At 39.7% G+C, this 13,218-nt stretch overlaps 1 protein-coding gene across 4 annotated transcripts; it reads left to right on the top strand.

Annotated features, from left to right (window-relative positions):
• The first annotated feature begins 7,428 nt into the window (after nt 1-7,428).
• Nucleotides 7,429-13,155, top strand: slc25a15b (solute carrier family 25 member 15b). Of its 4 annotated transcripts, none has more exons than XM_053440770.1 (7): nt 7,429-7,550; nt 9,578-9,678; nt 9,994-10,252; nt 10,349-10,486; nt 10,990-11,165; nt 11,514-11,672; nt 11,779-13,155. In XM_053440770.1, exons 2-7 carry the CDS (start codon nt 9,624-9,626, stop codon nt 11,898-11,900), a joined length of 909 nt encoding a protein of 302 aa, XP_053296745.1. In that variant the 5' UTR covers nt 7,429-7,550; nt 9,578-9,623; the 3' UTR covers nt 11,901-13,155. The 4 variants fall into 4 exon arrangements, with proteins under 4 accessions (XP_053296745.1, XP_053296746.1, XP_053296747.1 ...); XM_053440771.1 differs by having other exon boundaries at nt 7,480-7,745; XM_053440772.1 differs by having other exon boundaries at nt 7,481-7,568.
• Nucleotides 13,156-13,218: the final 63 nt, after the last annotated feature.

Below are 13,218 nucleotides of genomic sequence, written 5' to 3'. Positions count from 1 at the left end.
AAGAAGAGAGGTTTCATACACTCACACGCGCTCTGTCACTGTAAACATAATTAATTTGTTGCAAATAGTTGCCCAAAAAAGCCTTTATACTTCTTGACCACTTTTACTGTGCTACTGAAGGACTTCAAAGTGTGCTTAATGTCTGAGCTACAATTTAATGACATGAATTCAATGGAGATATAGTTTCCCGTTTATATTCATATAGAAGGTTAATGACAAAAATCCCTAAAACCTTATGCAAAATTTAGGTGTCAATTTTCAAGTCATAATTTATTTTCAAGTCATGTTATAAAAGACATTTTTACCAACCAGAGTAGAACAAAGGGCTGTACGATAAAAAATACAATTCAATTTAATTCAATTCTTGAAAGTTAATAAAAAAAATTAAAGAATGGAACAAGCCTCACAAAATATGGGAGCCTTGGGCTGAACTTTTAATTCTTTAATGGAAGAGGAACATTTATTAGTTGTGAGAGTTTGGGGGCAGCTACAGTAAAACACGAGATCACCTTTAGCTTTGAGCCTGGACCATGCGACTGACAGGATTAGCTGGTCAGAGGATCTGAGGGATCTAGGAGCAGAAAGGGGTCAGGGAGGCTCCGAGGTGACCTGGAGGGGCTTCAGGTCATTTAAAGCTTTAAAAACAAATACAAGACGCTTACACTGAATCTTAAAAATTTGACTGGTGCAGGGATGCACTTGTGAGATGCTGCCGCTCTTCCTGGTATTAGTTAGAAGTATGTCGGCAGCGTTTCGCACAAATAGCTCCAAATAGAGGTCATTTTTACATCCTTAACATAACATTGTTCTGCCCAGAGCTGCAGCTTTAAACAATAGTTATACTGTAATTCTGTGTTTTCACATAGAGTTAAGTCTGTATCCCTGAATCTCCAGATGTGCATACACAGAGGATATACAGGATTTTACACATCCAGCTTCAGTTATGCAACTAAACCAATGTCCTGTCATGTCATACGGATGATTTTTAAAGGAGGCAGTGAGAAGGTCCAGTCGGAGTAGTCAGTTGGATTTTAGTCTCAGACTCCGCTCCACTTATGAAGCTACACACAATTTCTAGTAATACGAGACTAGATTATATACAGTATTTGGTTTGTATTTTATTATATCTCATATTAATGCATTTTGAAGAAGTGTGTCGCAGTGTAAATACTTTTTGGGCAACTGTGCTTTTCTATTCTATTCTAACTGTATATGAAGCTATAGTTTATACTATAGTACACATGTAGAAGGACAGAAACTCTAGTGCATACTGCAGGTTGTTTTCCTCAGTTGAACAACAGTGAACACAACTCTGATATAAAGTGAAACATTACAATGGCATATAAGGTAAACAGTATACATATAATGATTAATATTATATAGCCTAGATAACTATATACTCTTTTATAAAGTGCCTCATTTTTGATTGTAGCTGTTTTTACACAGGTAATCTTAAAATGGGTTGTGAAAATGGATACAAAAGGCGAGTTGTTTCTCTCTCGAGTCTAAGTCCTGCATAAGTTCAAACTTTTCAGAAGATAGACTGCAAACTTCTACTGCTATCAGTCAACCATGATCAAATTGCCTTACTTATCATAAACAGAAAAAGAAAAAAATCTCATTATATTTTGCAGTGCCTAACACATCAGCCACAATGTAAGCACGCCCTCGCTCTTCTGTTTGGCTTTATCAAGCTGAGGTTTGGCCAGCCAATAAAAAAATAATTATATAATAAATCATTAAAAAAAAAAAGAAGAAAAAACAAAGCAAAGGAAAAAAAACATCTATTTCTATTTCACTCTCTGGGACGTCCTCCTCTTCGGGCCCCACAGTCCCGACTGTCAGCTGATCGCCTGTCGCAGATTCTCCATCTGAGGCACAGCATCTGTCGACAATGTGCAGCCGAAAGCTTGGAGGAAAAAAACTAGGATTCTACATTGTACAGATTTTAAATCAAGTTTTTAAGGACTTCCTGCAGTTTGACTTTCCCTCTTTTTAGACCAAGTACAATAACCAATAGAGTTCAAACAGGATCTTACTCAGTATTTGACAAAAAATCTAAAGTTTGCACTAATTCTTTGAGGTTTGCAGGATATTTTGAACCCGAAACAAATATCGACTCCTCAGTGCTTATCTGGGCTAAAACAGCATTAACACACTCGGGTGTTGCTCTTATTATTTAGATGTGAATGATGACGAGAAGTGGATTCAGTTCTCAGGAGGAGTGAATAGCTCTATTTCTCTCTCTGACTTTATTTTTTTCCCGCACTCACACATAGGACTTGCTTTAAACTATAAGCCAGTGTCACTCCAGCTCACACTTATTACTAAACAAATTGCCAAAAACCACAAAGTCTAAATACGATTCAGAGGTATACTGTTAGTATCAGAGAGCGTACACCTCCGCCAAGGCCCCACAGTCTCCTCATGAAACCACTAGATCTGAAATCTTTGTTTGATCTGCATCAAATTACTCATAGTCATAAATATCAGTCCCCTGAACATGTCTGGTTCATAAATTATTCCCTGAGAAATCAAGGAAAATGTCGAAAACCCCTTTTCTCATACTGTTAAAAAAAATTATCCTGATCTGCACCAAAGTTAAATTGGTTCATCCTTGATTAATGTTCCAGCCCTCCATGAAAGAGGATCGCGGTTGAGAAGTTTGTGTGTAATCCTGCAGATTTACACACAAACAAACAAGTATAGCGTCATAGTGCTTAACTCTAACAAGGCCCAACAGTTCCCTTAAAGTAAGTAACCTGCACCAAATTTCAGTTCCCTAAATGTGCCTGATTTTTCTACATCAAGATGACTTTTTCCCTAAACAAACGCCGGGACTCCCGGATCCGTCAGTTGATCCGGATCCACACCAAAATGTAATCGGTTCTTTCCTGACCCATACGTCATCCTTCCGTTAAGTTTCATGGAAATCCGTCCTCTAGACTTTGTGTCTTCCTGCTAATTATTAAACAAACACAGACGAGGACACAACCTCCTTGGCGGAGGTACAGATTTTTTTTGCAAAGAGTAGACACACAAACTCCATCAGATTTCATTTGCCTCTGGGCCGAGGTATGAGTTGTTAAAGGTCAAACTGTTCTTTAAGCAAGCAGTGTTTTTTCTTGAGGGTGTGTTACTTATGGTTTAAGACTGGTTGCGTACTGTATCCAGAGCCGCTGGTGGACATTGGTGAATCAACACGTGTTGCCGGCGAATATACAAAAAGAAAATGTCGACTGGATGTTGTTTTGGTGCCAAACGTTTTCACGAATCGCTGTGACCAAACTTGCCAGTCCAGGGCTCTGGCTGCGTGTATACAGGGTACAAAGAAAGAAGGCTTTCTTGATGTGTTTTTCACACCGGTAGCTTTTCCCACATTTAGATTAGAATTTTCTGTTTGTTTCTGTCCGGTCGAATCCTTTTGACCCCGGTTGCAAATACATATGAGAAGCTCAACTCGCCTGCATGCTGTGACGAGTGAAAACCAATTTGAGTGTTTGAACCCTGAAGGTAAAAAAAAAAAGATATTTACTCTGCTCAGTCTGGAGGTTCCTCTGTGACTGACCCATCCCTCCACTCACATCTGAAAGTGCCTGGCTGTGATTGCTGGTGTCATGATTCAGTTCCGTTTCCGTCATACCAGCTCCCGGAGAAACCAAGTCTTCCACACGCTTCTTTAGTATTCAGACGGAGAGATGTGCCCGACACCCGGCCAACAGCTCCCATGTACAGGACGTCTTTCTGGTGCCAAAGTTTTTACATATACAGTCTGTGACCACGCAGGACTGAAGAGTGCTGACACAAACCAACACAAACACATTTTGTCAGGCGCTTATACGTCGGTGTTTTTAATCTTATGAAGCAAAAATGTAAAGTGTTCGAGCACAGCCCACTACTGCCAACTGTTTGTGCTCAGTACTGAGAGCCTTGTTTCCAAACTCTTGTATAACAAATCCATACAAATACGTGGACTGGTTCCACTTTTCTGATTCTTGGACTCTTTTGTTTAAAGTGATCTTTTATAATCTCTTTGTTATTCCATCAGTGTAGCTCTTCTAATTGGGGATTACCGAGATTCTCTGACTGTACCTCATAATCTCAAGTCCAAGCAGACGTAACAGTTGGTCCCAAAGCCCCTTTGGAGAGTCTGAGAAGGGTTCAGGATATTACTGACGCCACACAAGGAGGAAGGCACCAAATCAAAGCTGTGGAGTTTCTTGGGGGGGGGGGGGTAAATATCATTCAGTGTGTTATGTATTCAAAACGACTTTAACAGCGTGAAGCTCTCTGCATGCGTTTCCATCCTCATGACACGCAGGAAAATGCTTCTCGCTTCACGAATCATCAGAATCCTGCCGAGCATTTAGGTTTGATGACACGGAGAGAGACTCGCGTCGTCTCCTCAGAATATTTTGTAAATGCGTCGTGGAAAGCGAGGCACGTCAATTTGCTCAACAGGCTCTAACTGTGGGAAATGATACTGTATGTACAATCAGGATAGCTATTATAACTACAATGGAAAGATGTATTTTAAAGCTATTAATACTTTGATAATGGTGTAAAATGTAAAAAGACTGAACAGGAACTATCGGGATGTAAAGTATACTGTGTATAGAGGAGTTAGCTCCAGGGGAGGGACGGGCATGGGGTTCATTCTGTTCATGGCGAAAATGGTTTAACACAGAATATTGATGATTCTTGTCTGTGATGTAGACAACGTCAATGTTTTTGTTTGTTTTTTTGATAAAAGGAAAACTGATATGAAAAAGAGGAAAATCTGAGTCTTTTATTGACGGTGTGTCTGTTGAACTTATAAATCTGTGGTGGTGAGGTGTTAAAACGTGAGGTCAACTGAGTCTAGACCGCTGTAAGCCAGCGCTGGTCTGAGTTTTTGAGGATAAGCCTGTGGACAGAGGGTGCACGTGTTTAATCCCCAGCTCCTCTGTTTAAACAGATGGTATTTTGGCAGCATTTCAGTTCACAGGTGAAAAACAGCAAAGGGCTTTTTATTATTCTGTAGATTTAATCACAAACGTAAAGGTGAACACATTAAAAAATGAGGAACCAAGGCCTGGTCAACTTGCTATTGCTCAAGTATTTGCAGTTAACTATCCATTAGGGCTGGGTGATAAAACAATATTATTGATCGTTGCAATCTGCTGATAATTTAATCTCTAACTGCATAACAACAGTTTTATATATAAATACATATTTATAGTTATATATATATTGAGGAGATATAACACTTAATTGATATATAACACATAATTACCTCAAATTTGTAGAATGTTTTACTGTTTATGAAGTTTTTAGCATTCTCTATCCTTAAAGGTTCAGTGTGTGGAGTTTGGTGACATCTAGTGGTGAAGTTGCATACTGCAGCTGAATTCCCCTCACCCTTCCCTTCCAAATATGAGAGAGAACCTGTAGCCTTCAGTTGTCATAAAAACTCAAAAGGTGTTTAGTTTGTCCAGTTTGGTTTACTCTCAACAAAAAAAAAAAACATGGCGGCCTCCATAGAGAAGACCCGCTCCTGATGTAAATATAAAGTGTTTAAATATAAACCACCCATTCTAGGTTAAGGAAAAAACACAATTAATACAATTTAGATTATTACACACTAATGAAACATCACTAGGATTATTTTGTATTCAATTCCCGCCAATAGATCTCTTTCACCTATATCTTACGCACTGGACATTTAAAGAATAGTTTAAAACCACAACCTTCACTCTGGAGCAAAAATAGGTCTTTAAACTTTTAATGTGATAATTTATTTGATCTTGTTTAATCTATCTGTAGCATTTTGTTTGTATTTGTGCTCTAATGCTGTGTCATACAACTTTATGAAGCAAATCATAATCTCAAAAATAACAACAGTTATGGAAATTTTGTTTGTTGGATCAAAGACAGCAAATAAAACCAAGTTTGAAAAGACTGTAAAAGAAAGATTTAAGGACTTCATTTGGGAACAAAACAAATTTCAGTTGGTCCATTCAAACTTTTATCAGAGCTCCATGGATTGTTGGTAATGCGGTGGAGTTAAACAGCAGGAGAGGTGATATTAAAAGAGTGATAGGAAAAAGCCTTTCATTGATCAGCTGTTTTGAACTTTGTCAGCCTCATGGTTCACATTCTCTTCATTGCACAAGTCGAGCCGCTTTTGAGATTTTGCTAAATGACACACGGCAAAAACCTGTGAAGGTCTTTACAAGCCAATCAGTGTAGAGACAACAGACTTGCAAGAATCCCTGGAGTTTCAGGAAGAAGTTCTACATCAGGAGAAAGTCTGCTCTCTCTCTAGATTCTGCCAATGCACCTCACAATTTAGTCCTGTAGGTGGCGGTAGTGCGTCTATAAGATAATTGACCAACCACCACTGTGTCAGAAGAGAAGGAGGAGGAAGAGGCACAAGAACAAGAAGCATTCCAGACGTTGCTGGTTAGTTGCAGACTCGGTCGCAGATTCGTCAATTTCACAAAGCGCCTGTATTTGAAGTATAATGTGTCCGTGTCAGCATCACGTTGAGAAAACAATAAAATTCATATGGGTTAAAAAAGCTTCTGAGGTGTTTTTGTGAGTAGAGTTGGTGAACGTGCTTTTATTAGATAGGTTAAACTTCATGTGTCCACCTGTCGCTGCTGGATTAATCTACGTGGGTTACTCAAAGGATAAGTCTCCAAATGATTTATGTAGTTGTCTAAACTTGATGTTGATACGGCGACATTAAATTACCTCGTGATGGGTTTTTGTTTGATGTTTATTTCAACGACACCTTCAGTACAGACACAGGCAATTTGGGGAAATGACGAATCCGGGACCGAGTCTGCAACCGACAGACAACATCTGGAATAAGGACAACAAATCACCAGTTGCCATGAACTCCAGTTAAACCGGAACACCAAAAACATGATATTATACGACTATATTGTATTTATTACGTATTTTCATTTGTGCATAATATGCCTCGTTGTCTGGATTTATTTTTCAGGATTTCAATGCCTTGATATTTGTACGTTTCAAGTTTTCAAATAAATAAAAGAGCCATCGCAAACCGGAAGCTTCAACATAGATCCTAGAATGAAAGGATGACTCAGTTGCAATATCTGAACATATGAACATTTACATTACTTTCTCCAAGAATAAATAAAACACAAAGAAGAGATAACACTATCTTACATTTTACACAACTACTACAACAAAAATACAATCGATGGAAAACGTATAACAAATATTAAAGACAACCATGATTCCTAACAATAAACAAATACATATGAATATATTGACTTCATTATAATCGATAGTTATCAGAAAAGTGTGTCGCACAAGTCTATTGAATAGAAATGACCATTGGAGTATCAGAAAGACTCGTAACGCGAAGGTGGGTTTGGTACCTGGAGTTTCACGAAGAGTGACACCTCTCTCTTTTCCTCTCCTCTCAAGCAACAACAAGCAACCACCTCCTCTTCTCGTCTCCTCTCGTCCAATCACAAGTGGCCGGGTCCCTTCGTCGAGAGAGAGGAGAGAAGCCGGGGGCTGCTGATGCTGTACGTGAGAAAAATACGGTCAGATCAACCGTTTGTGTCTGTTCTGCAGCCGCGTCAGTGACTCATAATCAGTTAGTGGTCGGTGAGCATGCAGCCAGCCGTGGTTAGCATGGCCCGCAGCAGCAGCAGCAGCAGCAGCAGCGCCCTGGGTTCAGGGTTCAGTGTGTGACGTGTCTCTGATGCTCCGGACAAAAGGTCTGTTAGCTCACTTAAACACCACCTGTTTAGCCTTTATACGCCCATCAGCTAACGGTGCTTTCTAAAGGAACCAGCAACTTTCCAGAAGCTTCCCACCTTCACCCATGGGTGCTGTTAGCATGCTACATGTCTTAGCCTCTTCAGGGGAAACGCTGCTTGACCTTGCCCCCTCATTTGCCAGATAACAGTGGAGGCTCACAAGTGTCACGTGCTGGTTTGATAGTAAACAAGTTGATATTGTGTGTAGATAAATAGGGAAGTGATCGTCACCCTCTGGTGGCAGAGAAGCTTTTAGATGGAGGATCGTGTGTCCAGGCAGTCACAGAGCAGCTGGGTTGCATCAGCAGGTACAGGAGCACTGCACGGTCCTGTTCACCAGACACACTGAGGTTAACGTGTAGTGGAGGAGAAAGCTCTAAGATTTATACAATCGTATGTGTGTAAAGAGTGTTTATAGATTGGTTGACATTGTGATTCGTCCTTTTTGACCTCTTCAAAAGGCTGAGAGAACACAGTGAAACCCATATTGCTTCATCTAATATAGGAGATGTAAAAATATCTAAGAGGTTGTTAGTTGCCTGTGCCCTCAAATGTTACCCCCACTGTTTCCACTTCATGGGAACAGTCTCTTGTTTAAAGCTCTGATGCGAAATTCAGGGATAAAAAAAATTCTGTTGCTAATTCCTAAAACAAAGCTTTATTATTACGCTCTGATATAGCTTGAGCAATTTAGTGTAAATTGGACAATGTTACAACAACTTCATTTTCACACTGATCAGTTTGTGGCACTATGACCCTTCACTAATATTAATATATGGAGCTGTTCAGGTCAGGATTGGGATCATAGGTCAGTAGTTCGGAGCCGGTTTGATAATTCAGAGTGGATTTACAAAGTACTTCCTGTTTCATGGCGAATCATTAGGTGGCGCTATGACCCTGAGGAAATATTGACATATAGAGCTGCTCAAGCTTGGACTCTGACCATGAGACAGAAGTTTGGTGGTGATAGGACAATGCACGGTGGAGTTATGACAACATCGTGTCCATTGGCGAAGGATCAACGTACCTCAATGTTTACACGGTTTGAAGAAATGTCCCAATTCTGAGAGATTTACAATTACTCCAGAATACGTATATTTTCCTCATTTTCAAATTTTCATTGGTCACAATTTGAGCATATTAAAGCTCTCAAAAAGCCAAATCATTTGCCTTGGAAAAAAAAATCCTTACAATTTCAATAGGGCCTCCCACTGTCCCCTACTGTTCGGTGCTCAGGCCTTTAGAAGAACACGCAACACCCAAGACAGCTACAAATAAAATACTGTCACATAATTTAGAATTAATGGCCAAAGAAAGGATAAAACAAACATAAGTTGAAGCTGAGAACAATCAAGTAAAAGCTATTTGGCAAAAATAAGTTGACAGATGATTAGTTTCAAAGCGTTCCAGAAGTAAAACACAATACAACTACATACATAGAACGAGAATTAAGAACATAAAAACATTTTTTTTCTTACAATATATCCCAAAAGCACATCTTTTCTGTTTTGTTTATTCAGTCAAATATAGGTTTTCATATCCTTGCATATCGTCAAACAAATGCTGATTTGTCTGTGAAAGGCTGGTGCGCCGGGTCACCAATATATAGGTCAGGCTCTCATTGTTTCTTTATAACAGTTAACTTTATAATCCATGTAAGATGCGTGTCTCGGGAGTATTTGAATAACACAAATGAGTACAGTACTGCCCTGATAAGATGCAGTGGTGTTATAATGTGAGTGGAGTGAGGAGGTGAACTGTGTGTGTAATGTGTGTATTATCTTTACTAGGTAGTTGATAGAAAGAGAAGCCTCTTCTGACAACCTCTCTGACACCATGGCCCCCCACCCGGCGGTCCAGGCCTTCATTGATCTCTCTGCAGGAGCCGTAGGTAACTACAGTGCTCTGTCTCAAACACGATCACACTGTTATAACAGTATTCAATCACCAGGAAGTAATCACACTGCTCTTCTGCAGCTTGACTGATCCACTCAGTGGCTTTGTCTGATACGTTTTGATGACTCCTGTCTTTTTCCGGCTTGTTTCTCTCTGGATTTCTATTGAGTGTTTATACTGCTCATTGAAGCACAACCCGGTGTAAAGCCCTCCACGTTTGTTGTCTCGCTCCACACAGCACACCCACTGACTCCTGCAGTTTGTGTAACAGCTGTTCTATTGTTTAAGGATCGCCTGTTTTCTCTCTAAGGGGGAGCTGCGTGTGTCTTCAGTGGGCAGCCCCTGGACACAGCAAAGGTCAAGATGCAGACCTTCCCTACGATGTATCGGGGTTTCGTCCACTGCATCATGTCCACCTACAAACAAGTGGGTCTTCGTGGTTTCTACCAGGGCACCACGCCGGCACTGATGGCCAACATCGCGGAGAACTCCGTGCTCTTCATGAGCTACGGCTTCTGCCAGCAGGTGATCCGCTTCACGGCTGGACTGGAGAGTAAAGCCGTGCTGAGGTAGAGCCACAGTAGCCAGGCCGTCACTCATGTTTGCACTTGTTATTAAATATCAATGAATCAACGTCTTTCTCTTTGACCCTCCCTCTCGGTTAGTGATGTGCAGAAAGCCTGTGCTGGCTCAATAGCATCCATCTTCTCCTCGCTAGTTCTCTGCCCCACCGAGCTGGTCAAGTGTCGGCTGCAAGCCATGTATGAAATGGAGGCGTCAGGAAAGATAACTAAAAGCCAGAAGTAAGTGGTGTTAAAATAGTCAAATAATTTGTAGGTTATTAAGTCTTACATGCTTTTTTGGGGGTTGCATATTGTCTTATTTAGTATCTGAAATTATGCCCCAAAAATTAATGTGATAATATGCTATTATACCAATTTAAATTGAATGTAGTTTCGAGATTAAATAAAAGATATTTATATACTGCAATTTAATGTTTAAGAGCTCAAATTAAAAAAATAATGACATTTAAAATGTCCTAAAAGTAAAATTTTGGACTCGTACAGATTCAAAGATGTGAAATCAAAAATCTCTTTCACATTCACTGTTCATCTCACAACTTTGACCATATCTTTTTTTCTTGCTTATAAAACGTATTAGAGCTTATGTCTATAAAGTATATACTACATAGTGTGTTATAAATGTAATACTGTGTGGGATATTTTTCGGGAAAACGTATTAATCTCCAAATAACTATATGTTGTTTGTGCGTTGACCGATCCCTACTCTCCTCTCCCCGGTAAAGCTCAGTCTGGTCTGTGGTGAGATCCATCATAAGGAACGAGGGAACGGTCGGCTTCTTCCAGGGCCTGACCACCACCATAGCCAGAGAGATCCCTGGTTACTTCTGCTTCTTCGGGGCCTACGAGCTCAGCCGCACCACCTTCGCAGACTACATGAAATGTGAAAAGGACGACATAGGTACTGAAAGAGTATTCCGCTCAAACGTCACCTCAGAAACATAGAGCAAGACATTTTTATGGCATGCGGATGATTGTTGGAAGATTTGGAAGACGGTCACCAGTGGAATTGGAAGATGTAGTTTAAAGGGAAGTGGAGACATTAGAGAAGTAATTAAAAAGCGTATAAAACAAATGTATTCATAGATAAATGATTCAAGGAGTATGTAGAATATTTCTTTTTTAAATGGTTACTAACTCTACAGGGCTGAGTATTTATTAAACATCCAAAACCTGTTTTTTCCAGGTTAATATTTGCTTTTCACCCTCCCACTCATTTAACATACTGTTGTCTCCTTGTATGTTGAAGGTGTGGCTCCAATCATGTTCAGCGGGGGTTTCGGGGGGGCATGTCTGTGGCTGGTGGTCTATCCTATGGACTGTGTCAAATCTCGGATCCAGGTCATGTCCATGACGGGCAAACAGGCCGGGTTCTTCAAAACCTTCATGACCATCGCTCGTGGTGAAGGTAGGGGGGTTTCGCTTTGTTTCTCTCATCTCACTGAGATCTGGTGAAAGCATTCTTCAATGGAAAAGCTGCTGTTTCTGTAACATCTGCTGTTTCTCATGTTTAGGTGTGAGGGCGCTCTACTCTGGTCTCACCCCCACCATGGTCCGCACCTTCCCTGCCAACGGTGCACTTTTCCTGGGTTACGAAGTCAGCCGGAAGTTCATGATGAAGCAGTTTGACAGCTAAAAATACGAACTGGTATCAGAGCCAAAGTCCTCAACAACAGAACTCCAGTTGAAGCTTGTAATGTGTAGGATGTGGTTTTTGCCGGTTCCTACTTTTTTTAAATGTACCTAAAAAACTGACCCACTCCATCTCTTTCTAACTGAAGAAAATATATTAGCGTTTACATCTTTTAAAACCTACTATATTTTTAGATCTAAATATTATTTTTAACACTCCTAAAATTCTACAGTGTAATGAGAAAAACACGCACAATGTACTGAGAAACATCAACCAGCCCCTTTACGAGGGAATGTCGACACTCCAGTTTATTGTTTTATGTCTACCTCAACAAAGTCGGATTCGCACAGAAGTATTTATCTGCCTGTCATTCAAAATCGCTCTTAACTAGCTGAGTAAGAGAAGTACTACGATAGGTTTAAAGGTATTCTTTAAAGGTCCAGTGTGCAGGACTAAGGATCTACCTGCAGAAATGGAATTATGTGTTTATCAGTGTATTATATCCTGAAAACTAAGAATGGATGTGCTTTCTTTACCTTTTTGTTAATCCTAAAACCCTGTTAGAGCTCATTGACATTCAGATTTTATTTGAAAAGAAACTAGTGAAGTGTCATACTAATCCATTTCAGTTGCCAAAATGATGTTGTCATGACATATTGACAGCTTCAGAGGCTCAGGTTCAAAGATTTGTTTCTTTGTGGTCACCAATGTGTACATCTGCTGACATTTGGTTACTTTTCACTCTTAGTAGCTTTTACTTTTCAAATAGTGTTGACTGAAAGCATACCAGTTTCCTCTGCCTTGAAATAAACCACAATGACAAGTGTTAATAGTTGAGCCTAACCATGTTCATGTCACTGGTAAAATGATTTCAAAATCTTGTTTCTATTTCACCATGTTATTATTCCACTCATCAGGAGACTCAGTGTTTTGCCTTTTAAATAACTAGATTTTGCCTTTTTTTGTTGTATAACCTTTGTTTTTGTGTACAGGTCAATGAGATAGTCTCAGCTGCCTTGTGTAACGTGTCATTTGCACACTGCATTCAAAGTGCACAATGTTTTTTGTTTTTTTTTCCGCCAGTGCTTTTAGTAGTTGCCAATTCAGAATTCTCATCAATATTCCTACAATTTTATATGAGAAATATGGGAACTTTATGTAGAAACTATAGCAGTTTGAGAGGAAATTTAGAGATTTGTATAGAGATCAGTCCAACTGTTGTAATATAACCTACATTAAATGCGTTGCTAGAGATGAACTTTGTATTTTTCAAGCTTTTCTATCACTTTAAAGCATTTTTTGGTGAAACAACACAAAATGT

The sequence above is a fragment of the Pleuronectes platessa genome, chromosome 15, assembly GCF_947347685.1.
Source record: "Pleuronectes platessa chromosome 15, fPlePla1.1, whole genome shotgun sequence".
In the NCBI taxonomy this organism is placed as follows: domain Eukaryota; kingdom Metazoa; phylum Chordata; class Actinopteri; order Pleuronectiformes; family Pleuronectidae; genus Pleuronectes; species Pleuronectes platessa.
This window is presented reverse-complemented; position numbering and strand designations above follow the sequence as displayed.

Coding starts and splice junctions, on each gene's coding strand:
- slc25a15b (XM_053440770.1), top strand. CDS start 9,624: ATGGCCCCCCACCCGGCGGTCCAGGCCTTCATTGATCTCTCTGCAGGA. Junction 11,166..11,513: donor ATGTGAAAAGGACGACATAG/GTACTGAAAGAG, acceptor TGTATGTTGAAG/GTGTGGCTCCAATCATGTTC. Junction 11,673..11,778: donor GACCATCGCTCGTGGTGAAG/GTAGGGGGGTTT, acceptor TCTCATGTTTAG/GTGTGAGGGCGCTCTACTCT.